Consider the following 21,147-nt stretch of genomic DNA (forward strand, 5'->3'; position numbering starts at 1 on the left):
ATTAATGCTTCTGATGAGACTTAGTGCATGTGTGGTACTTAATCACTCTTCTTTATAGCATTTTTTAAAACCCTTCATGGTATCACTAATCTTTCCTTAACACCGTTTGGGACTAAATTGTTGTAAAATTGTATAATCCTTGAAAAAATAACTGATCACTTCAGTTATTTTTGTTGAGAGCAAATATTCGTTATGTACATTTCCAAATATGTAAAAATATTTCTGATAATTTCTGATAATAGCCAACAGGAGGGTGCTTGTGAATAAAATACAAAAACAGCAATTTGAGAACAAAGTTTTTTTTTCTTTTAATATCAAATCAGGTCAGCTTACATACTTCTACATCTGTGTTTAGTTTAATTTTGTCACTAGAGCCAGATAAACCAAAAATAACATATAAATCAGTTGCCTTCTTAGAGTATATTATACCTTTTTATAAGCAATTTATGTTACATGTCATTTCTGGTTTTTGTCATAAATGTAAAGTTGTTTGAGCTCCATACCTTTGTGGGCTTGAATTAGCAAAAAATTTCAATCTGAATTTGAATCTAAAGGACCCAGAAAGACACTAACCAGAGAAATGAGAGACTGTACAAAAGCTCATAAGGTGTGGGCTTATAACCTTCGCTTGACAAATTGACCCCTTTACCTGTTCCCTGTACCGCTTCCTCATCCAGTCCACACACACACACACACACACTCACTCAGACACACACTCCCATCATTTACATATGGAGCTTGCAGTCCTTTCAAAGTGGCTTTCACGGAACATTGTGCTGATAATGATCTTGGTCGTGAGGGAGAGAGAGAGACACAGATCTCCAGAGACCATCTCACCATAAGACAAGGGGGAAGAGGATAAAACTCCGACTGTACTCCAACTCAAAGGACTTTAACACTCTTTTCCTCCCAACCCCCCCTCTCTCCAATAAGCCCTCTTGTGTTTTTTAATTGGCAGAAATTAATCTTTAGGATGTAGATGGTAGATTTACATTCATTAAAAGTCAAGAGAGGAAGCCAGGCTTGATGCTAATCAAATCTGCTTAATTATGCTTAACATGAGTATCTCCAGGGGAAGAGAGAGAGAGAGAGGGAGAGAGAGAGAGAGAGATAGCTAACTCGAACTTTTTACTTTTTGCCTTTGATAACTCCTGCTGAGTATGGCCTTTTCCTTGCCAAAAAGAAATGTCACAACTCTCTTTCTCCATCTGTAGAAAATACACCGATAAAGTCATCAGTGTTAAGCAGAGCTGATTCATGTTGTAAATTCCCACCTTAAACTGTTTAATAAGCAGTGAAACGTTCGATTTTAACCTCCCAGGCCAGAGCTTTGCAACTTTTTAAGGTTGTGGCACTATCTGATAATAGATCTGCTGATATACTATGAACCCAGGTAATCTACAAAAGGTGGCATAAACAAGGAGCTGATGAGTAATATGCCAGCCTAAAGAAATGATTTGTGATTACAACCTTTTTTCATTTTAGTTCATCCAACCAAAACATGAGCAACCACAGTGTTAAAGATAACCCTGTTACTGCAGGTTGCAGGATGCCCTGGTGGGAAGTGTCTTTGTCTCACAACAGGAAGGTCATAGGTTTAATTCATACAGCAGCTATTGTGCTTAAACTCCCCTGAAATAAAACAATGAGCTGATACTTTATGCAAAATCTCTCCAGTGACTGAAGTAGAAAAACATAATATGTGATACAGAGGGAAAGAAAGAAAGAGGCTGTGTAATATTAAAGGGGAACTCCACTGATTTTACACAGTTTACAGGGCTTGGGGAGAACTAGTGCATATGTGGAAAAAGTTGAGTGTGGTTGAGTCTGATAAATTGCCTCAAGTAATGTCATTTTGGGCAAGTGCAACTTGCTATAAGCATAACACACTTGAATCTCCCGCCCCAAAAAAATAAATAAAAAGATGTGTAAATCAGTGGAGTACTCTTTTCAGGGCGGTCAAGTCCTTTTCTTTAGACTTTGCAAGCCATCTGTCTTGATCACCCGGGAAGATTCTCCCTTTGCTAAATATTACTGAGTTAATTAATATTTTATATCGTCTTTAATTTCTCTAATTGCTTCAGTACAGTGTGATTCTGAAGTCTTAACCTCCAACATTGGCCTCAGTTCATGTGATTGCACCATATAGTCTACATTCTTTTGTTGCTCGAATATTTTCAGAGGAAACAGCTGACCTGTATTTGTCATTTTCTGTATGTTTCGATCTCAAGACGACTGACTGATTAAATTTAAGATTCAATGGGAAACAACAGTCAGATCCCAAATGCGTCACTCCCCTTGCCAGAAATTTGAATAGGGTTTCAGATGCCTTTTTGTTTTTTCTTGCGACAAAAACACACAATGTCTTTAAAGAAACTAAATCTGGCTGCAGTTTTTCCTGTTTTAACAGTTCATATTTATCTTGCCATTGTGCCATCATGAGCCAAAGAGCCAAAGATAATGTTCATGTTGTGTTGCTGTTTGAAAGCCAAGCTCTGGTCCTTTCCACATGTCTGTTTTGGCCAGTGAGTAGCAGAAGCATGAGGGAGATGTGTAGGTGGTTAGATCAGCCGATGAAGTGTAAATACCACTCAATCTGTTCTCATTAGAGGAGTAAAAACATACGAATCACTTCGCCTCTATTAAAAATGCCCCAGGGTCCTGGTTAAGTGTGTGCGTGTGTGTGCATGAAGTCGTATGTGTGGTTGTGTGAGAGAGAAGGAGGGGGGTCACAGAATGATGTTTTGGCATTTGTGTCTGCAGAGGGGATCTGAAATGCCACCACCATCAACGCTGCTTAATTCTCAGAAACACATTCTTAATCTGAACAGGCAATCCGTTCCGACAGCCACTGTTATGATTCAAATCAACTTGGAGTGAAGGGTGTGTGTGTGTGCTCTTGTGAGTGAGAGAGTATGTCATTGTGTTTTGGTATGTGATTAGGTGTCTTTGTGTGTGCTCATCTCTGTATGGGTGGGTGTGTGTGTGTGTGTGTATGACCAAGATATCACACATCCATTCCACATTCCCCTATGATAATGTGGATTGATTATGGATATGATAATGAGAGGCCGGCGCGGCGTCGCGACCTTCACAAGGTCTAATTGAAACAAGCGTTGGTCCTCCGAAGCACTTATCAAGTCACACAGCACATCATTAATCATGGAGAATACAAGCTGTCACTGTAACACACATGCACGCACGCACGTGCACACACACACACACACACACACGCACACACACACACACACACACACACACACGCACACTCTATATTTTTCTGTTTTTCTAGCATACACACACCCATGCTCTCTCTCCTGTCTCCTTTCTCTCTCCTTCTTTCTCTCTCTCTTTCTCACACACACACACACACTCTCTCTCTCTCTCTCACACACACACACACAATGCAAGCTGTCACTACAATATGCCTGGTATTGTCTTCTTTTAAGGAGAGTGGACAGCTAGTCCACCCTCCATCTCTATTTTCTACAAGAAAAGTTGAGAACAAACAGGCTGCTGGAGTTAAACCTTAAAGAAAAAAAAGGAAAGGACAGAAAAACAAAACAGGAGAGGGAATGTTAAAACAATTCAACAAACATGAACAGCTGTTCACTGCACCCAAACTCGCCTGAAATTGAATTAGCTCAAGTTGTTTTACTACCTGCTTTTATTAGAAGACAATTTAACAACCAAATGTGATTCCAATGTCTGATTAAGGCAGCATATGGTGCCTACCTGTTAAACACAATGTGTTCAATACCAGCTTAACGCCTCAGTGAGCCACTCGAATAAACTAATAAGCCCAATATCATATTAGTCATTACATAGTCCAACACACAAAATTCCAATCTGATAAAAAGGTGGTTTCATTATCATCATAGGGAAAACACAAGGGACTTTGCACACGCTGTGTCGATGCCATCACCAACTTTGTTAATTGTTATTCAATTAACTGCTTTTGTTAATGAAACCAATTAATGCCTTAAAACAAGCAGGGAGATATACGATTATTATGCATCTATGCAGAAGACAGCTAATTACAACTGTAAATCAATCAATTCTACATTAATCCGCTTGGAAAATGTCCAAAAACAACAAAGTCACCAAAAGACTTTAGAAGTTTTTTTTTTTTTGTAACATATTTTGATTGCCATGCCATTATCCTGTCTAATGATTGTTAACGATCCTGTAAAGAGTTTATGATCCAATTTCCTTGCTATGAATTTAATTGGGACCTAAATAGTATAATCTTACAGTGTAAAATTGTGGCCTGTATTTAATCAAGGGTGGTGTATTGGAGTAAGCTCTAACAAGGTCACAGAACTCCTCTCAGGGCAAATACAGTCAGTGAAGCTTCATATTGCTGAAGGATGAGGGCCAGACAGGCTCGATCTGTTGCAGAAATAATATTTAGTAAGAATGCAAAATTAATAAATCGGTCACTTCAATGCCAAAATACAGACCCAAAAGTATGATCTTTTTAGAATATAAGCAGCTGCAGAGTGTCAACACATTAAGAATACACTGCTGTCTACTTAGATACAGTAAGTAGTCATGTCATTTCAGCCAGTGGTAGAAGAAGTATTGAGATTATTTACTTAAATAAAAGTCAAGTGGTACTTCATAATTTTTAACACCATATTCCTTTTAGGGTCTGATGTCTGTAAAGCTACTGCCCCCCCCCCCCCCCCCCCAAAAAAAAAATTAAATTGCTCTTATCCTGTACTTGAGATCACAGCAGCCACTGTTCAAGTTTTCAAGTTAAAGTATATAAGTATCACCAGCAAAATATCCTGAAAATATAAAATTAAAAGTACACATTACACAGGTAAAAGTTCCTCTGACAGTGTTAGTTAAGTGTTTGGTTAATTATTAATTATTATACCATTGGATTATTATTGCTGACGCATTAATATTCAAGCAGCACTTTACTGTCATAGCTGGCTGCTGTGGAGCTGATTCAAACTATTATATATACTGTTTATAAATCTAGTGTACAACAATGCATAGTATTTATATACATTTTAATGGTTTTTAAACTTTTAATCATTGAAAGAACTATAACTATCAGATAACAGATAACATAAAAAATATAGTGGAGTTGAAATATAAAGTAGCATACAATTAAAATACTGTCTACATTTTTTATTGTATCATGCACATGCAAGTGCCCACATGAACGCATAAAATGCCATGACTATCTTCACAGTGGTAAAAACATGAAAACATTTGTCAGAGATGAACATACCTTCTTAGATAAAATGTAAAATTACAAAGAACTTTGTCTCCTGTCCCAAGTTCTATGAATAAAATCTGAATACAATTATCCAACCAAAAGAACTTATTAAAAAATTGCAACCCTGAAAATAATAATATAAGGACCAATAAAAGATGAAACGGACACTGTAACAAACACTGGTCTCGGCAGAGAGACCATTAAATCTACTTATTAGCTAATGGTAATTAGTAACCTAAATATAACTGCACATAGAGATCTTTGACTTTTGGTTAAAGTGTGCTTCACTTATGGCTCTACACTGTAGCTGTTTTTCAAGAGACAATATTTGTGTAATTTAGGTTTGTACAAACACCAACAGACCTTCCTTTCTTATACATAAGGAACTTTTAATCAGTCCAGTCTAATTATTTTTATAATATCCTCTGCACACACCTGAACTGTAATTGCAACACATAGAGCTTTCACTTTTAAATGAGACTGCCCTCATTTATCAGAAAAATAATCCTCGGCCTGGATAATTATCAGACATACAAACATAAACACCTTTAGAAGTTATGATGTGAGGACCTGCTTGCCTCTTAAGTTTATAATGTCATGTGACCTGACCAGTGCCCTAGTTGAACACCCCTTAGATGTTTATGCATATGTGGACGCTAATCTCTCAGTCAGGACTATGGGATTTGGGAATATTTTGTTTTACAAAGATCAAAGTAGCCAGTTTGGATCAGGAGAAACCCTTCAGACACATCAAACAGAGAGCATTGCATCCTGAATCTCACGCCCACAGTAGCCAATCAAGCCATGCATAACTCTTTTCCTTTGTAAAAGAAAAGGATTCTCAATGTGGGTCTCCCTCATCAACATCTCATGTAGCTCACCCCCCACGGAGGCCAGGGGTTGTTTAGGCTTATGGGCTATCGAGGAGAGCCACTGCACCGTATCTGTATGCCTCTCATACTTGGCTAACACGGTGCTGGTATTGAGGAACAGAGAGATACTGTGTTAAGAGATCAAAGCAGCAGTACAGAGATTTAGACTCACAGCCTGTCAGTCAAGATGGCGAGACAAAGCAGAAGAAGACAGAAATGCTTACGCACACACACTCTCCTGCTCACTCGCCGGCTTTCTCTGTGGTGTGCCTGTGAGGGGTGAGGCGTTACTGTCAGATGGCTTAGGGGCTACTCATTTGTAGACATCTACAGCGCTGCATGAACACCTAAACTCACACACAGAGGGACACACACACACACTACTGATACAAGCTTGTGAGGATGAGAGGTCACTCCTTGCCTGTATATTGGCCTGTGGAGGAATGTTCTGTGCTCTCAGCATTTTGCCTCGTCTAGAAGATGAATAGAGCTATTTTCCAGACAGTGGAGAAACAAAACAATGCTCTATGGTTAGATACAAGATGTAGGGGCTTAATTTCTGGTTGATCAAAGACATGTTTTTTTGTCAGGTTTGCAATACATCTCAAATACGTTTTTGTGGACAGCATACAGACATAAGGGGGCCAAGATTTCAGGACATCCTGTTGTAATGAATGACCCTTGTTCTTGTCTTTTCTTTTGTAAAGTATGTTGGCTGTGGATGTGATCATTCCTGCAGTCTGTTTTTGTATTGTATTGTGCTGTGTTGTACCAATGTATTTGTCCCTTTCACCTAGTGTGACAGGAAAGATCATTTCCTTTGTAAAATGCTTCAGAAAACTCAGCTTCTAATAAAAAGAGGCCTGTAAGAATGTCACTGAGAAATAATATTTGCTGCCTTAATAAAATGGGATCAACACAAGACAAAAAGGCAAAATCATATGAAAAATATGATTTTAAGGAGTATCTGATAACATCACAGCATTTAACTGCTCTTAAACAACAATATCAGTAAAATTCATGAGATAGGAAACTTGAACAGTCAGAATCAAACACCCAACGAAGACCTTTACCTCAGACTGGAATAAGGATAACACCACCTGGTGGCCATTGACTGTAACACTTTAATTTAGACTTCATTCCATCATTGGTAGTTACATGGACAACAGATATAGCAAAATGAATGAGCTGGAAAAGGCTTTATGCTTACACAGAACTAAAAACAATTCTTAACAATTCAATTCTTCACAATTCAATTCTTAATGTTTCAAAAACACAGTAAAAAATATTTCCTCATGAAAAGTGCCACACGGTTTGACTATCAGAAATTAGTATTATGCTCTTAAATTAAGGCAGGATAACAATACAATACTAATAACACTCTGAATTTACAGTTTATAAATGGCGTTAGGAGAAACTCAGAGCAAGCCTAAATTTGAGGCAGAAAGGCGGAGCGTGCCCTCATGTCGGGAGAAGACTTGTGTTTAGGAAGCGGACTGTGGATGGTACCTCTAAACACAAAACCTCAGTCACAAGTCAAAGGATAGTTTAGGTGTATGTTAGTCACAGAGGAGGTGCAGAGGACAGACTGGCACCACAAACACAAATCTGATTGGCTGGAGAGCCCACAGTAAGCACAGATCTAGGAACAGTGCATGATCCCATTAAATATCCCAAACTGAGGTGACTGGTTTTCATCTTCAGTTTGTACAGTTTTCAGAAGCCTGAAAGAGAAAATATAGATATGATGGTGATGAATCATCATGATTTACCATTAGATTATTATAGTGTTTGGGTTGTTTTTTTTTAATTGCAAAATTATACCTTCTTTATTAGTAGGTTACAACTGTGTACAGGACAAAATTCTGAGATTTTATATTATATATTTTATAATAAACTATATTACGTTAGTATGTTTTGTCTTTGTGTTGTTGTGATCTCATCTTAAATTAACTCATTATAAATAGCAAACAACTGCTGCTCAAATGTATGGTTTTTCTGTTTTTCTTTCTCTCCCTTATATGTAAGTATAAATTCAGGATCCTATACTTTTGGAGTAATCCTAAAACAAAATAAGGTCAGGCAGCTGACATGATAATTGACTAATGATCAGCAGCTCTCATCTGAATGGTGAAAAATTGGACTAGGACTTCCCCCAGAAATGTAAATAACAGTGCCCACCTCCAAAATCATTCTATCCAATAATGCCAAACATTTGAGAGTTACTTTCTGTACCTTAAGGGACTCAGAAGCTTTACGCAGTTCCTTGATGACAGCAGACAGGGCTTCTGGGTTGATGCCCTGTTCGCACAGTCTCACACATATGGACAGAGACTCCATGTCCAGACCAGTGTTCAGCAACCTGGAGATCTCCAGCAGTACTGTTGTAGGAAGAAGTTGACAAGTCAAACCTATTTAGATCCATTTTCTAGTTACAATACTTGACTGCTGCACGTCCTATACAACTTTAGCAAAAAATACCTAGTTTGCGACTGAAATATATGAAATAGGAAAATATATTTACCGTCCATTGTCTCCCGGACAGCGTTTAGGTTTGCATTGGCTGCACTTGCCATGGTGTTGAATGAATATAGTTAGCCAACGCTAGCTAGCAGGTGGCTAACAAATGAGACTTAAAGAGTTTCTGACACGAAACAAGACAGGTGTATTACTGCAAATGGTTCAGGCAGACTTTAAACGTTGTATATTCATTTTAGATAAGATCTCACAAAATCAGAAATCATTAAGAGGGTATATTAGCAGCCGGTTAGCTACCTAGCCTGTCAAGCTCACTAGCGAAACTGAGGGAGGAAGTGACGATACGGATTTATGTTCTGATTGGTTCCCGAGAACTTCCCTCGGCATTTCTATTGGCCAGCGGGCTCTATGGGCGAAATTGAAATAAACGTTTGAACCTCTCTCCTGCTGCTGGTTGTTTGCTGACTCCTCAATGAAAGTTGTTTTTTAGCTGTGTGTCTACGATCCTGGCTCATCAACAGTTGTAAGTACCATCGACGAAACGTACATACTTAATTTTTAAATGTACTTTTTTTTTTTAGGTAAAGTGGTGTTTAACCTAACTCTGTTACCACTTTCCTTCTGCGATAGTTACTGTATTCGCGAACCTCTTTAACGTTATAGAAACAGAGGAACTAAGGAAGCTAACAAAACAAACCAACGAAATACAGGCTGACGTTTGAGTTATGTTATTGTGTTTTTTTAATTCTTGAAATGGTGTTCCAGAAAATTTCCTTTTCTTTGTTGTCAGGTAAGATGGGGGACTATATTGAGGTACAGATCACCCCAGAGACTCCAGGCAGGCCTTCCATAAGAAACCCCTTTGAAAGTCCTAATGACTACCACCACCTCCGTGAACCCCTGGTGCCAAGTCCATCTGTATTCAAGTCTAAGCCTTCTAAAGCTGTAAGTTTGAAAACACCACCAGCACCTATCACCTCAGATTTTTTAGACCTATAGCTGCGTGACACAGGCACTAATACACACCTCTATCTGCAAATGTCTAAACAGTTATACGTCTACCAGTTTTGCTCTGCTGAAGGTTGTAAGTAGTCGTTTATTCACTTCCTCATCTGTCTGTCCCCCAGACTCCACCCAAATTTAACTGGTCGATTGATGAAATGGCCAGTCTTCTCCCAGTGCACATAGACCCAGAGGAAATCCAGCGACAGTCTTTTTACCTCAGCCAGACAAGGTACGTACTGAAACACTTTAGTAGTGGTGGATACGGTTGTATGCAAAAGTTTGGACAAAGTAAATACAGCAAGTTTAGGTAGTAATAGTGTTGCTTCACTTAACCAAGCCCATCCCAATGTATCAAATCTGGAGAGCAAATTTAAAGATGGGAATGTGACAAAACTTTTTTTTTTCTTTGAAACATCTAGGACGGATTCTGACATTGAGGAAAAACGTCAAAATGCTATTGAGCAGGTATGGGATTCAAATTAAAACTAAATGTATAATGATATAGAAGTTAGATTTTTAATGATTTATAGATTAATTTTGTAATTGTCTCATCTATGTGTCTCTACAAAGTTTTTCACCAAAGGAGCTATTGTGCCATCCCCCTGGGCAGCACCAGAAACTCGTAAAATCCCTCTGATCTGTAAGAAAAGTGAGTTATCTTTTTATGCTACTTTTTAACTCCTGAAAGTCTTTTATTGTCACATTTTCCTTCTGGTATAAGTTTCATGTTGTATACTGGTTTTGCACATTATTCAAGCATTTTATATTCATGTTACTGTTTTGTATGTTTGCACTTTATAGGCCCTATGTCTGCAATGATTGCTGAAGAGCCAGAAAAAATCTCAGGTTGGTGTGTTCTTTGAGAGGGTTTCATAATACTTTTCTTCAAACAGCGCTCCATCTTGTCTTCATTCCTTCACTATTTTCTCTCTCTTTATTATATTTATTGTACAGTTGCTTGTCAGACAACTCTTTCGTTACCTTTGGCTTTTGATCTGGAGAAAGTACTAGGTAAGCTTCTAATATATGCCAGCACAATCCAATCAAAGTGTGACAGAGTATTCTACCATCAAGTCACCATGTTTGTCTGTCTGTTTCTTCCCTCTACTCAGGTGAATATTACAACTACAAGGAAGCGTGTGATACTGTGCAGGAGAGTCTTAGTTCCTCCTCCTTAAGGCGAAAGCTCTTCCTCGATGGCCAGGGCAGTTACAGTGGTTCAGACAGCTCCAGCCCACCAAGCCCAGAAAGAAGTCATGTCAGGGAGGAGAGGCCTTCTCTAACCAGAGGAGAGGGAGCTGTAGGAGGGGTTGAAGGTTCTAAGGGAGAAGCTATATCCTCCATCTTTTCCTCCCCTCTATCCTGTGGTGTGTCGGCTCCAACTCCCTCTACGGTGAGTGGAGAAGAGTAGGGATTCAAATAATGTTTTTTTTCACTGTACTCTTAGTTTTTAAAGCACAGCACCTGCGTGGATAAACCTTTAATATTGTGGAATTTATATTTGCCATTTTTTCTGTGTCATATAATGGATCTTTTAAATTAGAAACTGATTAAAAATATGTTACAGGGTTTTTATAAATATTTGGTTTAAACTGTTCATTTAAGTTACATTAATAGATAAACTGTTTAAACAAAAATGTATTTGCCTTGTAATTATAGGGTCAGTTCTCGTCTAGCCCAATCCAGCATGGGTGCTTCCGGGACTGCAGCCTCGGCAGCATTACCAGTCCTCTGTTCCCTGATAGGTCATCTCCTGCAGGCCTGGTCTCCCCCACGATTTCTCCAATTGTTCCACATACAGCACGCACACCTATGGGCTCAGGTAGACTTATTTGTTTCCTAAATCATACCAAAATTTGGAAAATGTGAAATGTAGCAGAATTTCAAAACTTCTTTTTTTTAAAAGGCACTGTGGTGATCAGTAATTTTCACTTAAATATAAATCTGCGTTCTTTCTTTAGCTGAGAGGATGCAACCGAGCAATTTGACTCCACATGGCGTACCTCTGGACATAGATGTCACTTCCTGCAATGAGAGCCCATTTGTAGAGGGCTGCTCTCCCATTCGTAGCTGCTCCCCACACCAGCTCCATTGCCGCAATGAGCCCCAGCACAATGCCAGACCCAGGCCAAGGCCCAGAGTCTGCTGCTGGACCTCCCCTCCCCTAATCTCCCCCATCCTCAACCCTAAGCTCCAAGATCATCAGGAGTCTGAGGACCAACTCCCCTCTTCTTCTGTCCCCTCGATGGAGCTAGATCCATCGTCGCCCCTGGCCCAGGACACTCACCCCACTGACACTGAGAGTGTTAGCCTGGATCCTATGGACACTGTGAAAATGATGGAAGGCAAAGAGACAGGGATAGAACAGAGGCTGGAGGAGGAAGAGGAGGAAGCTGGAGGGCTTTCGGGACAACTGACCAGCTCTCGTATGGGCAATGTGTCAGCAACAGAAAGCTCTCAGATGTTTGTATCTCTTCTTGCAGAGGGAAGCAGCATACGCTACGATTCCAGCATGCAGGTTCGTGTGAGCAGTGTCATCCACATTGTTCTGTCTCCCTATATATTTAACTTCTAGCTTGTCATGTCTAATTGAATATTTCTAATGGGCTGCTTTTTGGGTTTGTTCAGGTGGACAGTGGGTACAACACTACCTCAGCAGGCACCGCCAGTCTTATTGATGGCCTCAGCTCAGACTGTCACAGCAAAGAGTCCTTCAGCTCAAACCTGGCAGAAGATGCCTTCCAGATCACAAGACACACTAAAATAAAGGTACAGTTAACCTTTTACACACATACACAGGATTGTAGAAATGTGAGCTTGTGTCTGTAGACCTAATACAATATCAGTACATACATTAGTGAAAGTATCTTGCAGACTTTACTAACAGTCTTGTACAAAGGTCTTTTTAATATTCCTTTTCATCTTACTAAAACTAAGTTTCTTATTTTCCAGGTATTTTATCCTCACCACTGAACTATCTGATTGATGTATTTAAAGAGACGCCTCTTCCAGTAGTAAGATGTATTAAGATGATGATTTTGCAATCAAATACAACAAAGTTTACACTATGTTTGAAGCATTTATGTTAAATTAAACTGCTTAAGGACAATGGGGTCAACTGTTAAATGAACTATGAACAGAAGTAAAGGGTTTCATGAGTGGTTATTAGTTCTTTCACGGTTTAAGGTTCAATTTGCTTGACTCAAAGCAAGTGCTTTGTCACAGTTTATAAGGGAGAAGACTAACCCGTAGCCCATTTTAGTTCCATCATAAGACGCTTGGGATTGTTAATTCTAATCAAAACCCAGTATACTGGTGTGGTAAGGGGGAAGAAAAAACAGTTCTGTATCAAACTTGCACAACAGTAACCTCCTTGAAAGCTGATGCCATCATTTCAGTTTTATTTGGTGCTGACATGATCAACCTGATCGATCCTGACTTTCAGATGACATTGGATTTGTACTGTATCTGTTTTTATAAAACTGTTTATCATGTTTTTATAACAAGCCTTTTTTTTCTTTTATTGAATGAGTAAGAATTGTTAAAATTCAGTTTTTTGTGGATCTTATTTGGATTGTTAAAATATTTATTCCAAATTGAGACACACACGCTGAATAATGCCACTTGTGAATTAAAAGCTGATTGAGCCATTTGTTTACCATTTTGCTATACTTTAAGCATGGGCTGGATCGTTGTCACATTAAATTCACTTGAATTCTTTATCAGACTTGAGGACACTGTTTATTTTTGAGCTGGATAAGTCTGTAATGTTTATTTTCATGACTGAATATTTTGACTTGATGGTTTGGTCCCGAAATAAGACATAATATTCAGATGAGAGCTTCAATTCACTTACGTTTATTGTCATTCCTTTTTTTGAAAAGTCTAAATATTTTGATTCACAATTCTGTTTTCAAATTACATGTTACCAAAAATAATGTCAGTGTGAGATTTTAAATTGCTGAGAATAAACAGTTTTTCAAACTTATAGGATTTTTATATTGTGGGACGAAATCTTTTGAGTGCAGGTGATGAACCTGAGTCCTACTTTTTAATGTAGGAGTTTGAATACTGAAAACCTTGTCAAATATTGATAGTTTGATATTCATTTTGTTCATAATTCTCAGCTCATTCAAGTTTTACAGATCAAGATTCATGCTGGTCAACAAAACACTCAGAACTATACAAGTTAAAAAAAGTGATTGAGTTGCCTACTGTTATTTAACAAGTTATATTGTATTTATTGACTTACACCTTTCTTTGTGTCAACAAGGGTTTAAAATCCCATAAAACGAAGTATTACAGCAGACTGGCTTCGCTGTGGTACATGTATTAAAATGGGTATACTCAGACTATAACAATTAACTGTGTAAATGCATCAAAGAGTCCAAAATGACTCTTTTTTTTTTAGACTTGCTGGTTGTTTGGTTAAATTACTTGCTTTCTGTGTCAGTGGTCCAGTTTTGGTTTCTTGGCCTGAGGTTCAACATCTGGTGCTGGAACGCTCACACCAGGGATCTAAAATGAGGACAATTAACTTGTAAGCAATGTGAAGCAATCTGGATGAGTTTTCTCATTAGGAGTAACTGAAAACAGCATGTTATCTTTCCCTTTAAAATAAGTTTAAATACAACAACTTACCTAAGCAATAAAAGGTAGCCATAATGGTAATGGTGCCAGGGGTATAAGAGGTAAAGTAAGTGGTAAAGTAGTAAAACCCATGTTAAGTTTAGTCAGTTCTTACCACAGGATCAATCAGAGCCATGCGGATCTTCTGGTGCTGAATATTGGAGTCATCAAGGCTGATTGTGACCTTCACTCGGTCAAAAATGTGGAAGGTGTGCTGCTCTACAATCAGAGTGGGACCCTAAACACAAACAGAAGAGATATTTTAAACACTGCTCTCTAATAATTTTACTTAAATGAATTACTACTTAAAAAACAATCGAAAGAATCTATTCATACCTCTTCATCAAAAACAAGGTTTGGAACGGTTTTGTCTTTGCCATCAAAGAAGACTGTTCCTTCAAGGCCAAACCTTGGGATGAGTACAATGATCGCGTTCTTCCTCACAAACAGAATGAATCCCTCTTCGTTGAGTATGCCGCGGCTCTTGAAGAACAACTGCAAAGAGATCAAGTGTATTAAAAACATGCATTTGCGCTAGATTATGCAGTATTGTGATGGGTGTGTCGTATTCGTAATTCTATCTTTACTCAAACCAGTGGACATTTAATTGATTCTCAGTTGAGGTCAATCTAAATTATATCAGGGTGGTTCAGGACAGTGTTTCTTTTTGATGTGTAAGCCCCAAACAAGTTAACATAAATGAATCCAGTGTGTCCATATGTATTTACCTGTGTGTGGAAGGCCACAGATGCCCTCTGTGCATACTGAGACATTTTATGTCTGTAGTTGAGGTTGTTGCAGAGGGCTGACTGCTTATGTTTGTCCATCAAATCCGGGTAGGTGCTATCTGCTCCTATCGCCACTGCCAGCAGGCGGTGCACTATAATATCTGCGTACCTGTGTAGGAGAATAGATGAACAGTATTGAAAGGGAGAGACATTGATGATACAAGGACGTTAGACAGAACTGTGGTTGCAACTGATCACATTTCTTTGTTATTAAGGCCTGACTCAACATATTTAGTCAAGATATGTTTACATACCTCCTAATAGGTGATGTGAAGTGTGTATAAATGGGTGAGGCAAGGCCATAGTGGTGGAAATTGCTGTCCATGCCAGAACAAAAATAGACAGCCTGCATCATGCAGCGAGTGGCCAAGATGCGCAGTAGCGTGTTAAAGTATGGGAAGCCATCCACTTTGGCCACGTCAAGAGAGTCAGCCAGTGACTTGGCTGAATCTGTGTGAATCTCCACATCCTGATAAGACATGGAAACAAATATTTTTAAATAAAAAGTCCTACAAGACTGAGAATCAGCATTCTCCTTTCATAACAGGGCAAATGAAGTAAATTAGCTGAACATATGCATCACATAAACATACAACTTGAAAATCAAAGCAATTTTCCTGCAGGACCATCTGTCTACACTCACCTTGGACTTTCCAGCCTTGAGCAGGATGTCGTAGTTAGATGGAGGCGGTGCTGGATGTTTCCTCAGCAGAGCACACTCTGGAAATTCATCGTAAATCTTCTGGGCAACTGAAATATTGGCCAGCAACATGAACTCCTCCACCATGGAGTTTGTCTCCCTAACACCCAAGAGATGAGTTTTTTTCAAAAATCAAATCAAATCACAGCAGGACACACAGAGACACACTTAAAGAAAGCGCTTTTATGGAGGAAAGGGTTTCAAAAAGGATTCAGCAGAATGCTCCTTTCTGAAGTTACCTACATGAGTTCTTTGGTCTGGAGGTCAATGGGGTCGTGGGTTTCACTATCAATGTGGAAACGGACCTCTAAGGATGACAGCGTCAGTGCCCTGAAAGACATCAAATGCAACACAGCACATAATACATATAAAATACAACCAGTTTAAACATCTAGTGATAATATGAGTTATGATCAACTCAAGTCTGTTTGTTGCTTCTTCATATCTCCTATTTGCTTTTCCAAATACACTATTCATAACTCCCTGTCCTTACCCTTTCTCTATCCTCTGCCTCTTCAGGATTTTGGCTAGTTTGTTGAGACCACGCAGGCTCTTGGTGATATCGTCATTCTTGGCAGTGTCATCGATTCTCATCTGGGCCTCAGCGTAGGTCAGTGACGCCTGGATCAGGTCACACGATAGAGGGGAAAATACAGATGAATTAACAGAACAGAAAATTAGACCTGAAAACAGTCTAATATTTTCGTATTATCTGTGGTTGTATGTCTGCATGTTGTTACTGTACCTTGGAGTTAATGACACTTTTTGTGAACCGCGTCTTTAGAATTTCAGCCTCGTGGTTCATCTCCCAGATACATGAGAAAGCCAGCCTTGTGAAAGAAAAGCCACCAGAATCAAGCATCTTAAAAACATTCAGAATAGCAAAAGTAGCAGTTTGACTGTAGAATTACAAATATTTTAGGTTGATGTTTATACATGATAATTAGAGTTCAAATATAATTAGAGCACAATGGACTCATCCATTTCTTCATTGGAATCTGATGACACTTATTTTATGTGTGTGTGTGTGTGTGTGTGGTTCAGTCCTCACCTGTCCACGTTGGAGCGTAGAGAACACAGATTGGAGCTGAGCAGCTCAGGAACCATGTCTATCCTCTGTTGGACACAAACACATGTAACTTGCTATAAATTGCTATAAATTTTTTTCCTAATACAACACAAACAGATATTCCAAAATTTTTGTAACTGAGATGCAATTTTACTCGTGATGGTAGAATGGCGTTAACATGCAAAAAGGTCAAATAAACAGATGGAAAAGGTGCCAAACAGTCAACCACATTATAAACAGCTTTAACATTATAAACAGCTTTTCGCTTTAACTATTAAACAACTTTTGCCAAATATAAAAATCACAAGGCTCATGGAGCTAACAGAGACACTGCTTTATGGTTTGTTTGGGGTTTTTTTGTTTTGTTTTTGAAGCTATGCTCTGTCGTCTCACCTTTAGACAGTGAATTTAATCCTAGAAGTGAATTTCAAATTCTGATGCTGTGACTGTCTGTGTCTCCTCACCTTGCCACACAAATAGACAGTAGTGCCACGGTTGGCAGCCTCTTTGTCCAGAGCGTTGCCAGGTCTGATGAAGTGACTGACATCAGCAATGTGGACTCCCACCTACAGCAAACACACGGCATTCAGGGAAAATCACATAAAATATGGACATAAATAACTTACTACTGTTACTTCATCATGTATGTTTATTTTATATATATATATATATATATATATATATATATATGTGTGTGTGTGTGTGTGTGTGTGTGTGTGTGTGTGTGTGTGTGTGTGTGTGTGTGTGTGTGTGTGTGTGTGTACCTCAAGGTTTCCATTTTCCAGCTCTCTGCAATGCAGGGCATCATCTATGTCTGTACATCCAGGAGGATCCACACTGCACACTGTCAGATGCCTCAGGTCCTCTCTCCTCACCATGTCCTGTACCACACATCCAGATTAATATACTCTCTTAGCTGATGGGTTCAGTGATAAATGCTTGACAAAACTGGGAACTGAATACTACTCTTTGTATCCTGTTACCTCTGATGTGATGGCCCACGGCATCTTAGGAAGGAAACTGAGCACAGCCTGAGAGAAGGCCTGGTGGGGGACATCATGTTCCAGTAGCAGCACCTCCTGCTCTGTCTCCTTCTCCCCTGCGCTGCCCAGACTGCGCACAAAGTGACCCTAACAAAGGGGAAAAAACGATTTCTCTACGTGGACCAACTCTGTGTTTTTGTGTCACATGTCATGTTAGAGAAGTGTGTCTTCATGTCAATATAGAGAACATGACCAGTTCAATTTCTTGTCAAACTCTGTCAAGCCGCTCACAGTAGGATATGCCTAAGTTCCAAAGGTTTAACAGTCTGAAGAGGTTCCAACTCACATTTGGATATCTGGAGTCTTTGGGCCAGCCATCGATGGCCACCATGATCCTCTGGCCCGCCAGGGTGGATGCCTGGCGTGTTTCAATGCGAATGCGTGGAATACGGCGGTCTGCTGGGGTGAAAAGGTGGCGGGTTGACTGAACAAAAAAGAAAAGAAAAGGGATGGTCAGTGCTAAGGGTAAGAGACAAGGAAGTGCTGGACAGTTTGCATAGTATATAGTATAGAGAGATTTACAGAAAACACTCACCTCTTTAATCTGGGAGACATTGAGCATGCCACAGAATGCCCTCCAATTCCTTTTGATGATTCCCACCACTTTGCCTGTGGGTTTCCTGGCTGCTTCAGCAGCTGATATCTTCAGCTGCTCAGACACATACGAACACATTAATACAGCTACAGTGTGCTCATCAGGGTTGCACAATAAAAGAACTAAATAAAATACAGCAACACATACTATATATCTTCAGCATTTGTATCTTATGTATCTACTGTAAGCAGAGACGAACCAGTCTCATTTTCTTCCCTTAAATCAAACCCCAACTCACTGCTTTCTCCTCCTCCTCTGCTTCAGCATTATCATCCTTTGCTGTTCCTTCATCCTGCAGAACGACTGAGGAGGGGGCCACCCACTGACTCTGCGGCAGCAGCTGCACAGCAACTACATCTTGGTGCACTGCTCTGTTGAGGTTCTGAAGACCCTGTATGAGAACCTGACAGCAAGCAAAGAACAGAGAATGCACTTTACTGCCTTTGACAGTCAGTTACCTTGTTTTGAATACTCTTATTTGAAACATACATCTCAACACAAAATGACAAATTCTCACCTTCCTTACATTTCCAGATTATGAATAATTGTTCAGACCATACAACACTGTATATTCACAGACAATATGTACACACACACCTCTGTGCTGTCTTCCCCCTCTCCCTGGATGAAGACTGTGGCTTCCAGATAGTTGTCCCTGCTGGCTCTAAAGGTGCCCTGGAGGAAGGAGCCACTCTTAATTCCTGCTTGGATCCTGGACAGAGGCAGGTGCTCTGGGAATAACACTTTACTGGTAGTGATCTCATTCTGCAGGAGAAAAGGAAAGGAAATCAATGCAAAGAGAGAAGAGAGAGCAGATATCCCATAAGGTGTGGGCACAAAGAAAAAGAGGAGACAGATACAAATTCAACATATAGTCGCACTTCACCTAAAACTAGAAATAACTTTTCTATCTATATTTTAATAGCTACATTTTGAGTGTGTTTACCTGGTCATTATTGGACAATGCCAAACGATCCACAAGCTCTGGGTTCGCTGTCAGACTCTTGATGTACTCTTCACCTAGAATGTAGTTGAATAAATGCATGTGACATAGCGGTAAACACAGCTGATGCTGTTTGAAAGCAAGCTTGTATCCAACAGAATGAGTAGTGGTTGAATCAGAGTACGAAGGATAACCTTGTGTTTGCAAGATGTATTACAACTTTGTTTTCAAAAATGTTTTTTTGCGGGTGTATTCTTGATGCACAGAGCTTTGAACCGTTTGTTCCAAATTACATTTGTACACCAGGAGTCCGCTTTCCTCTGCCTTCTGCTTGTTCCCTTGGTCATTGGTGAGGAGGACCACCTTGAGCCCATCCGTGTCAGACTCAAATTTCTTCAAGTGCTGGCTGTACCACTTTGCTGCCATGCGGATTGCACGGTCGTTACGGTCATTGGCACTCTCCCCTGGTTCACGTTCAATAAATGTGTCTCTGGAGAAGACAGATATTTTAAGGATAAATGTATAAGAGTAACAAGCATGAAGCAAATGGAAATCAAAAGTGAGGATTAATAAGAAGATCTTCGTCTGAAGTAGAATATGAGCAGCACCTTCGTATGAAATAATATTTTGCCACTGATTACTTTCATATGCCTTACTTTTTACATACTATTATTAGGCAATTAAGTTGTTGTGATGTAGTGGGGGAAAAATTGGTGTCTTTGTACCTGTGGTGTTCGTTGGTAAAGGTGTAGAAGTTTTTCTCTTTCTCATGAATGACGTCCTTCAGGCGTTTATAGATCGGTGCGCTGCGGTGGCGTACCTCCTGCAGCACAGTCTGAAGGATGATCACATTACGGATCACAGGATCCTCCAACACGTCAATCTGCAGGATACAGAATATGTAAACATAAACGTGGAAAAGAAATAGACCTGTTCAGATGTGAAATAATAAAAAAATAAAATAAATGGGATCTTGTAATTGGCTTAAATCGAAGACTCACCATCACCTAAATTTATCTTAGACCCTCAACGCAACCGCTAAACATATTAATGTGAAAGTCATAACAAAGGCATACAAAGCAGAAAATAAAGCCGCCGGACAAGGAAAATATTAACATTATAATAACCGGAAAAAGTGCTCTTCATTCATACACAAATATTACGAAGTCTTTTAAACCCGAAATCAAGAGGGTAAAGTGAAAAATCCAGGGAACGTGGAAAATTCTGTTTTTAATTTTACCTGGTGCAGCACCACGTTCGTGTCGGGGATCAGATAATGAGGATAAGAGCAGAGATTGCTCTCAATACACGCGTCTTTCTGTAGCACCGTGGACTCCTGTTTGCATTCAGTGCAAGCTTCGCTCCCGCACCAAATATCATCTCTCAAATAATGCTCACGCACAATCTTCATCACCCCACCCGACCGGGTCTTCTTTACGAAGGTTTTAGATTTTAACATGATGACGATAAGAGTCTAAAGATATCTCGATATTATATCTCGATGTTTATCTCTCTACCATCTGATGACAAGCAATCGGTTAGCTGCCCATGTGTAAACTGTGTGAACGTAGTGGGCCGACAAAACCTTCCCAGAGTTTAGAGAAGCCCATGAATTCCGATTTTAGATGTTCGTTTACAATCGTGTATGTTACACACTATTTAGAAATCACCTTCAAAAATAATACAAACGTTTCACAACACAAACATTGTACGGTATTTGCGCAAAGAAATACGTTTAAAGTCTGCGGTTAATTTTGGTTGGCCAGCCACTGCTTTTTCAGTGAAAACA

General features: G+C 39.4%; 3 protein-coding genes across 3 annotated transcripts; 1 reads left to right on the plus strand and 2 right to left on the minus strand.

Annotated features, from left to right (window-relative positions):
- Positions 1 to 7,212: 7,212 nt before the first annotated feature.
- Positions 7,213 to 8,918, minus strand: mzt1 (mitotic spindle organizing protein 1). Its single transcript, XM_041050021.1, has 3 exons — positions 8,633 to 8,918; positions 8,344 to 8,489; positions 7,213 to 7,832 (listed from the first exon to the last, which is right to left on the minus strand). Exons 1-3 carry the CDS (start codon positions 8,682 to 8,684, stop codon positions 7,809 to 7,811), a joined length of 222 nt encoding a protein of 73 aa, XP_040905955.1. The 5' UTR covers positions 8,685 to 8,918; the 3' UTR covers positions 7,213 to 7,808.
- An 80-nt stretch (positions 8,919 to 8,998) lies between these two features.
- On the plus strand, positions 8,999 to 12,821 carry bora (bora aurora kinase A activator). The gene is made up of 12 exons (XM_041050477.1): positions 8,999 to 9,109; positions 9,377 to 9,531; positions 9,714 to 9,820; positions 10,011 to 10,056; positions 10,162 to 10,240; positions 10,393 to 10,437; positions 10,546 to 10,602; positions 10,704 to 10,984; positions 11,251 to 11,413; positions 11,553 to 12,109; positions 12,220 to 12,360; positions 12,544 to 12,821. The coding sequence occupies exons 2-12, from the start codon at positions 9,382 to 9,384 to the stop codon at positions 12,562 to 12,564; spliced, it is 1,647 nt and encodes a 548-aa protein (XP_040906411.1). The 5' UTR covers positions 8,999 to 9,109; positions 9,377 to 9,381; the 3' UTR covers positions 12,565 to 12,821.
- A 625-nt stretch (positions 12,822 to 13,446) lies between these two features.
- On the minus strand, positions 13,447 to 20,929 carry dis3 (DIS3 exosome endoribonuclease and 3'-5' exoribonuclease). The gene is made up of 21 exons (XM_041050476.1): positions 20,599 to 20,929; positions 20,084 to 20,241; positions 19,652 to 19,848; positions 19,362 to 19,435; positions 19,013 to 19,180; positions 18,654 to 18,818; positions 18,356 to 18,469; positions 18,107 to 18,244; positions 17,761 to 17,907; positions 17,542 to 17,658; positions 17,242 to 17,343; positions 16,760 to 16,824; positions 16,454 to 16,538; positions 16,202 to 16,329; positions 15,952 to 16,038; positions 15,652 to 15,808; positions 15,263 to 15,477; positions 14,949 to 15,117; positions 14,557 to 14,715; positions 14,336 to 14,458; positions 13,447 to 14,109 (listed from the first exon to the last, which is right to left on the minus strand). Exons 1-21 carry the CDS (start codon positions 20,815 to 20,817, stop codon positions 14,041 to 14,043), a joined length of 2,856 nt encoding a protein of 951 aa, XP_040906410.1. The 5' UTR covers positions 20,818 to 20,929; the 3' UTR covers positions 13,447 to 14,040.
- Positions 20,930 to 21,147: the final 218 nt, after the last annotated feature.

Source organism: Toxotes jaculatrix, chromosome 11 (assembly GCF_017976425.1).
Source record: "Toxotes jaculatrix isolate fToxJac2 chromosome 11, fToxJac2.pri, whole genome shotgun sequence".
Lineage (NCBI taxonomy): Eukaryota > Metazoa > Chordata > Actinopteri > Toxotidae > Toxotes > Toxotes jaculatrix.

What these genes read in the sequence shown, in the direction of transcription:
- mzt1 (XM_041050021.1), bottom strand. Translation starts at nt 8,684, where the DNA reads ATGGCAAGTGCAGCCAATGCAAACCTAAACGCTGTCCGGGAGACAATG. An exon ending in TGTCCGGGAGACAATGGACG is followed by an intron (nt 8,490 to 8,632) that starts GTAAATATATTT and finishes TTCCTACAACAG; the next exon opens with TACTGCTGGAGATCTCCAGG. An exon ending in AAGCTTCTGAGTCCCTTAAG is followed by an intron (nt 7,833 to 8,343) that starts GTACAGAAAGTA and finishes TTTCTCTTTCAG; the next exon opens with GCTTCTGAAAACTGTACAAA.
- bora (XM_041050477.1), top strand. Translation starts at nt 9,382, where the DNA reads ATGGGGGACTATATTGAGGTACAGATCACCCCAGAGACTCCAGGCAGG. An exon ending in CCCTCTGATCTGTAAGAAAA is followed by an intron (nt 10,241 to 10,392) that starts GTGAGTTATCTT and finishes TGCACTTTATAG; the next exon opens with GCCCTATGTCTGCAATGATT. An exon ending in ACGCACACCTATGGGCTCAG is followed by an intron (nt 11,414 to 11,552) that starts GTAGACTTATTT and finishes TTCTTTCTTTAG; the next exon opens with CTGAGAGGATGCAACCGAGC.
- dis3 (XM_041050476.1), bottom strand. Translation starts at nt 20,817, where the DNA reads ATGTTAAAATCTAAAACCTTCGTAAAGAAGACCCGGTCGGGTGGGGTG. An exon ending in AAGACTCCAGATATCCAAAT is followed by an intron (nt 17,908 to 18,106) that starts GTGAGTTGGAAC and finishes CCCCTTTGTTAG; the next exon opens with GGTCACTTTGTGCGCAGTCT. An exon ending in AAAGTGTCATTAACTCCAAG is followed by an intron (nt 16,330 to 16,453) that starts GTACAGTAACAA and finishes GACCTGATCCAG; the next exon opens with GCGTCACTGACCTACGCTGA.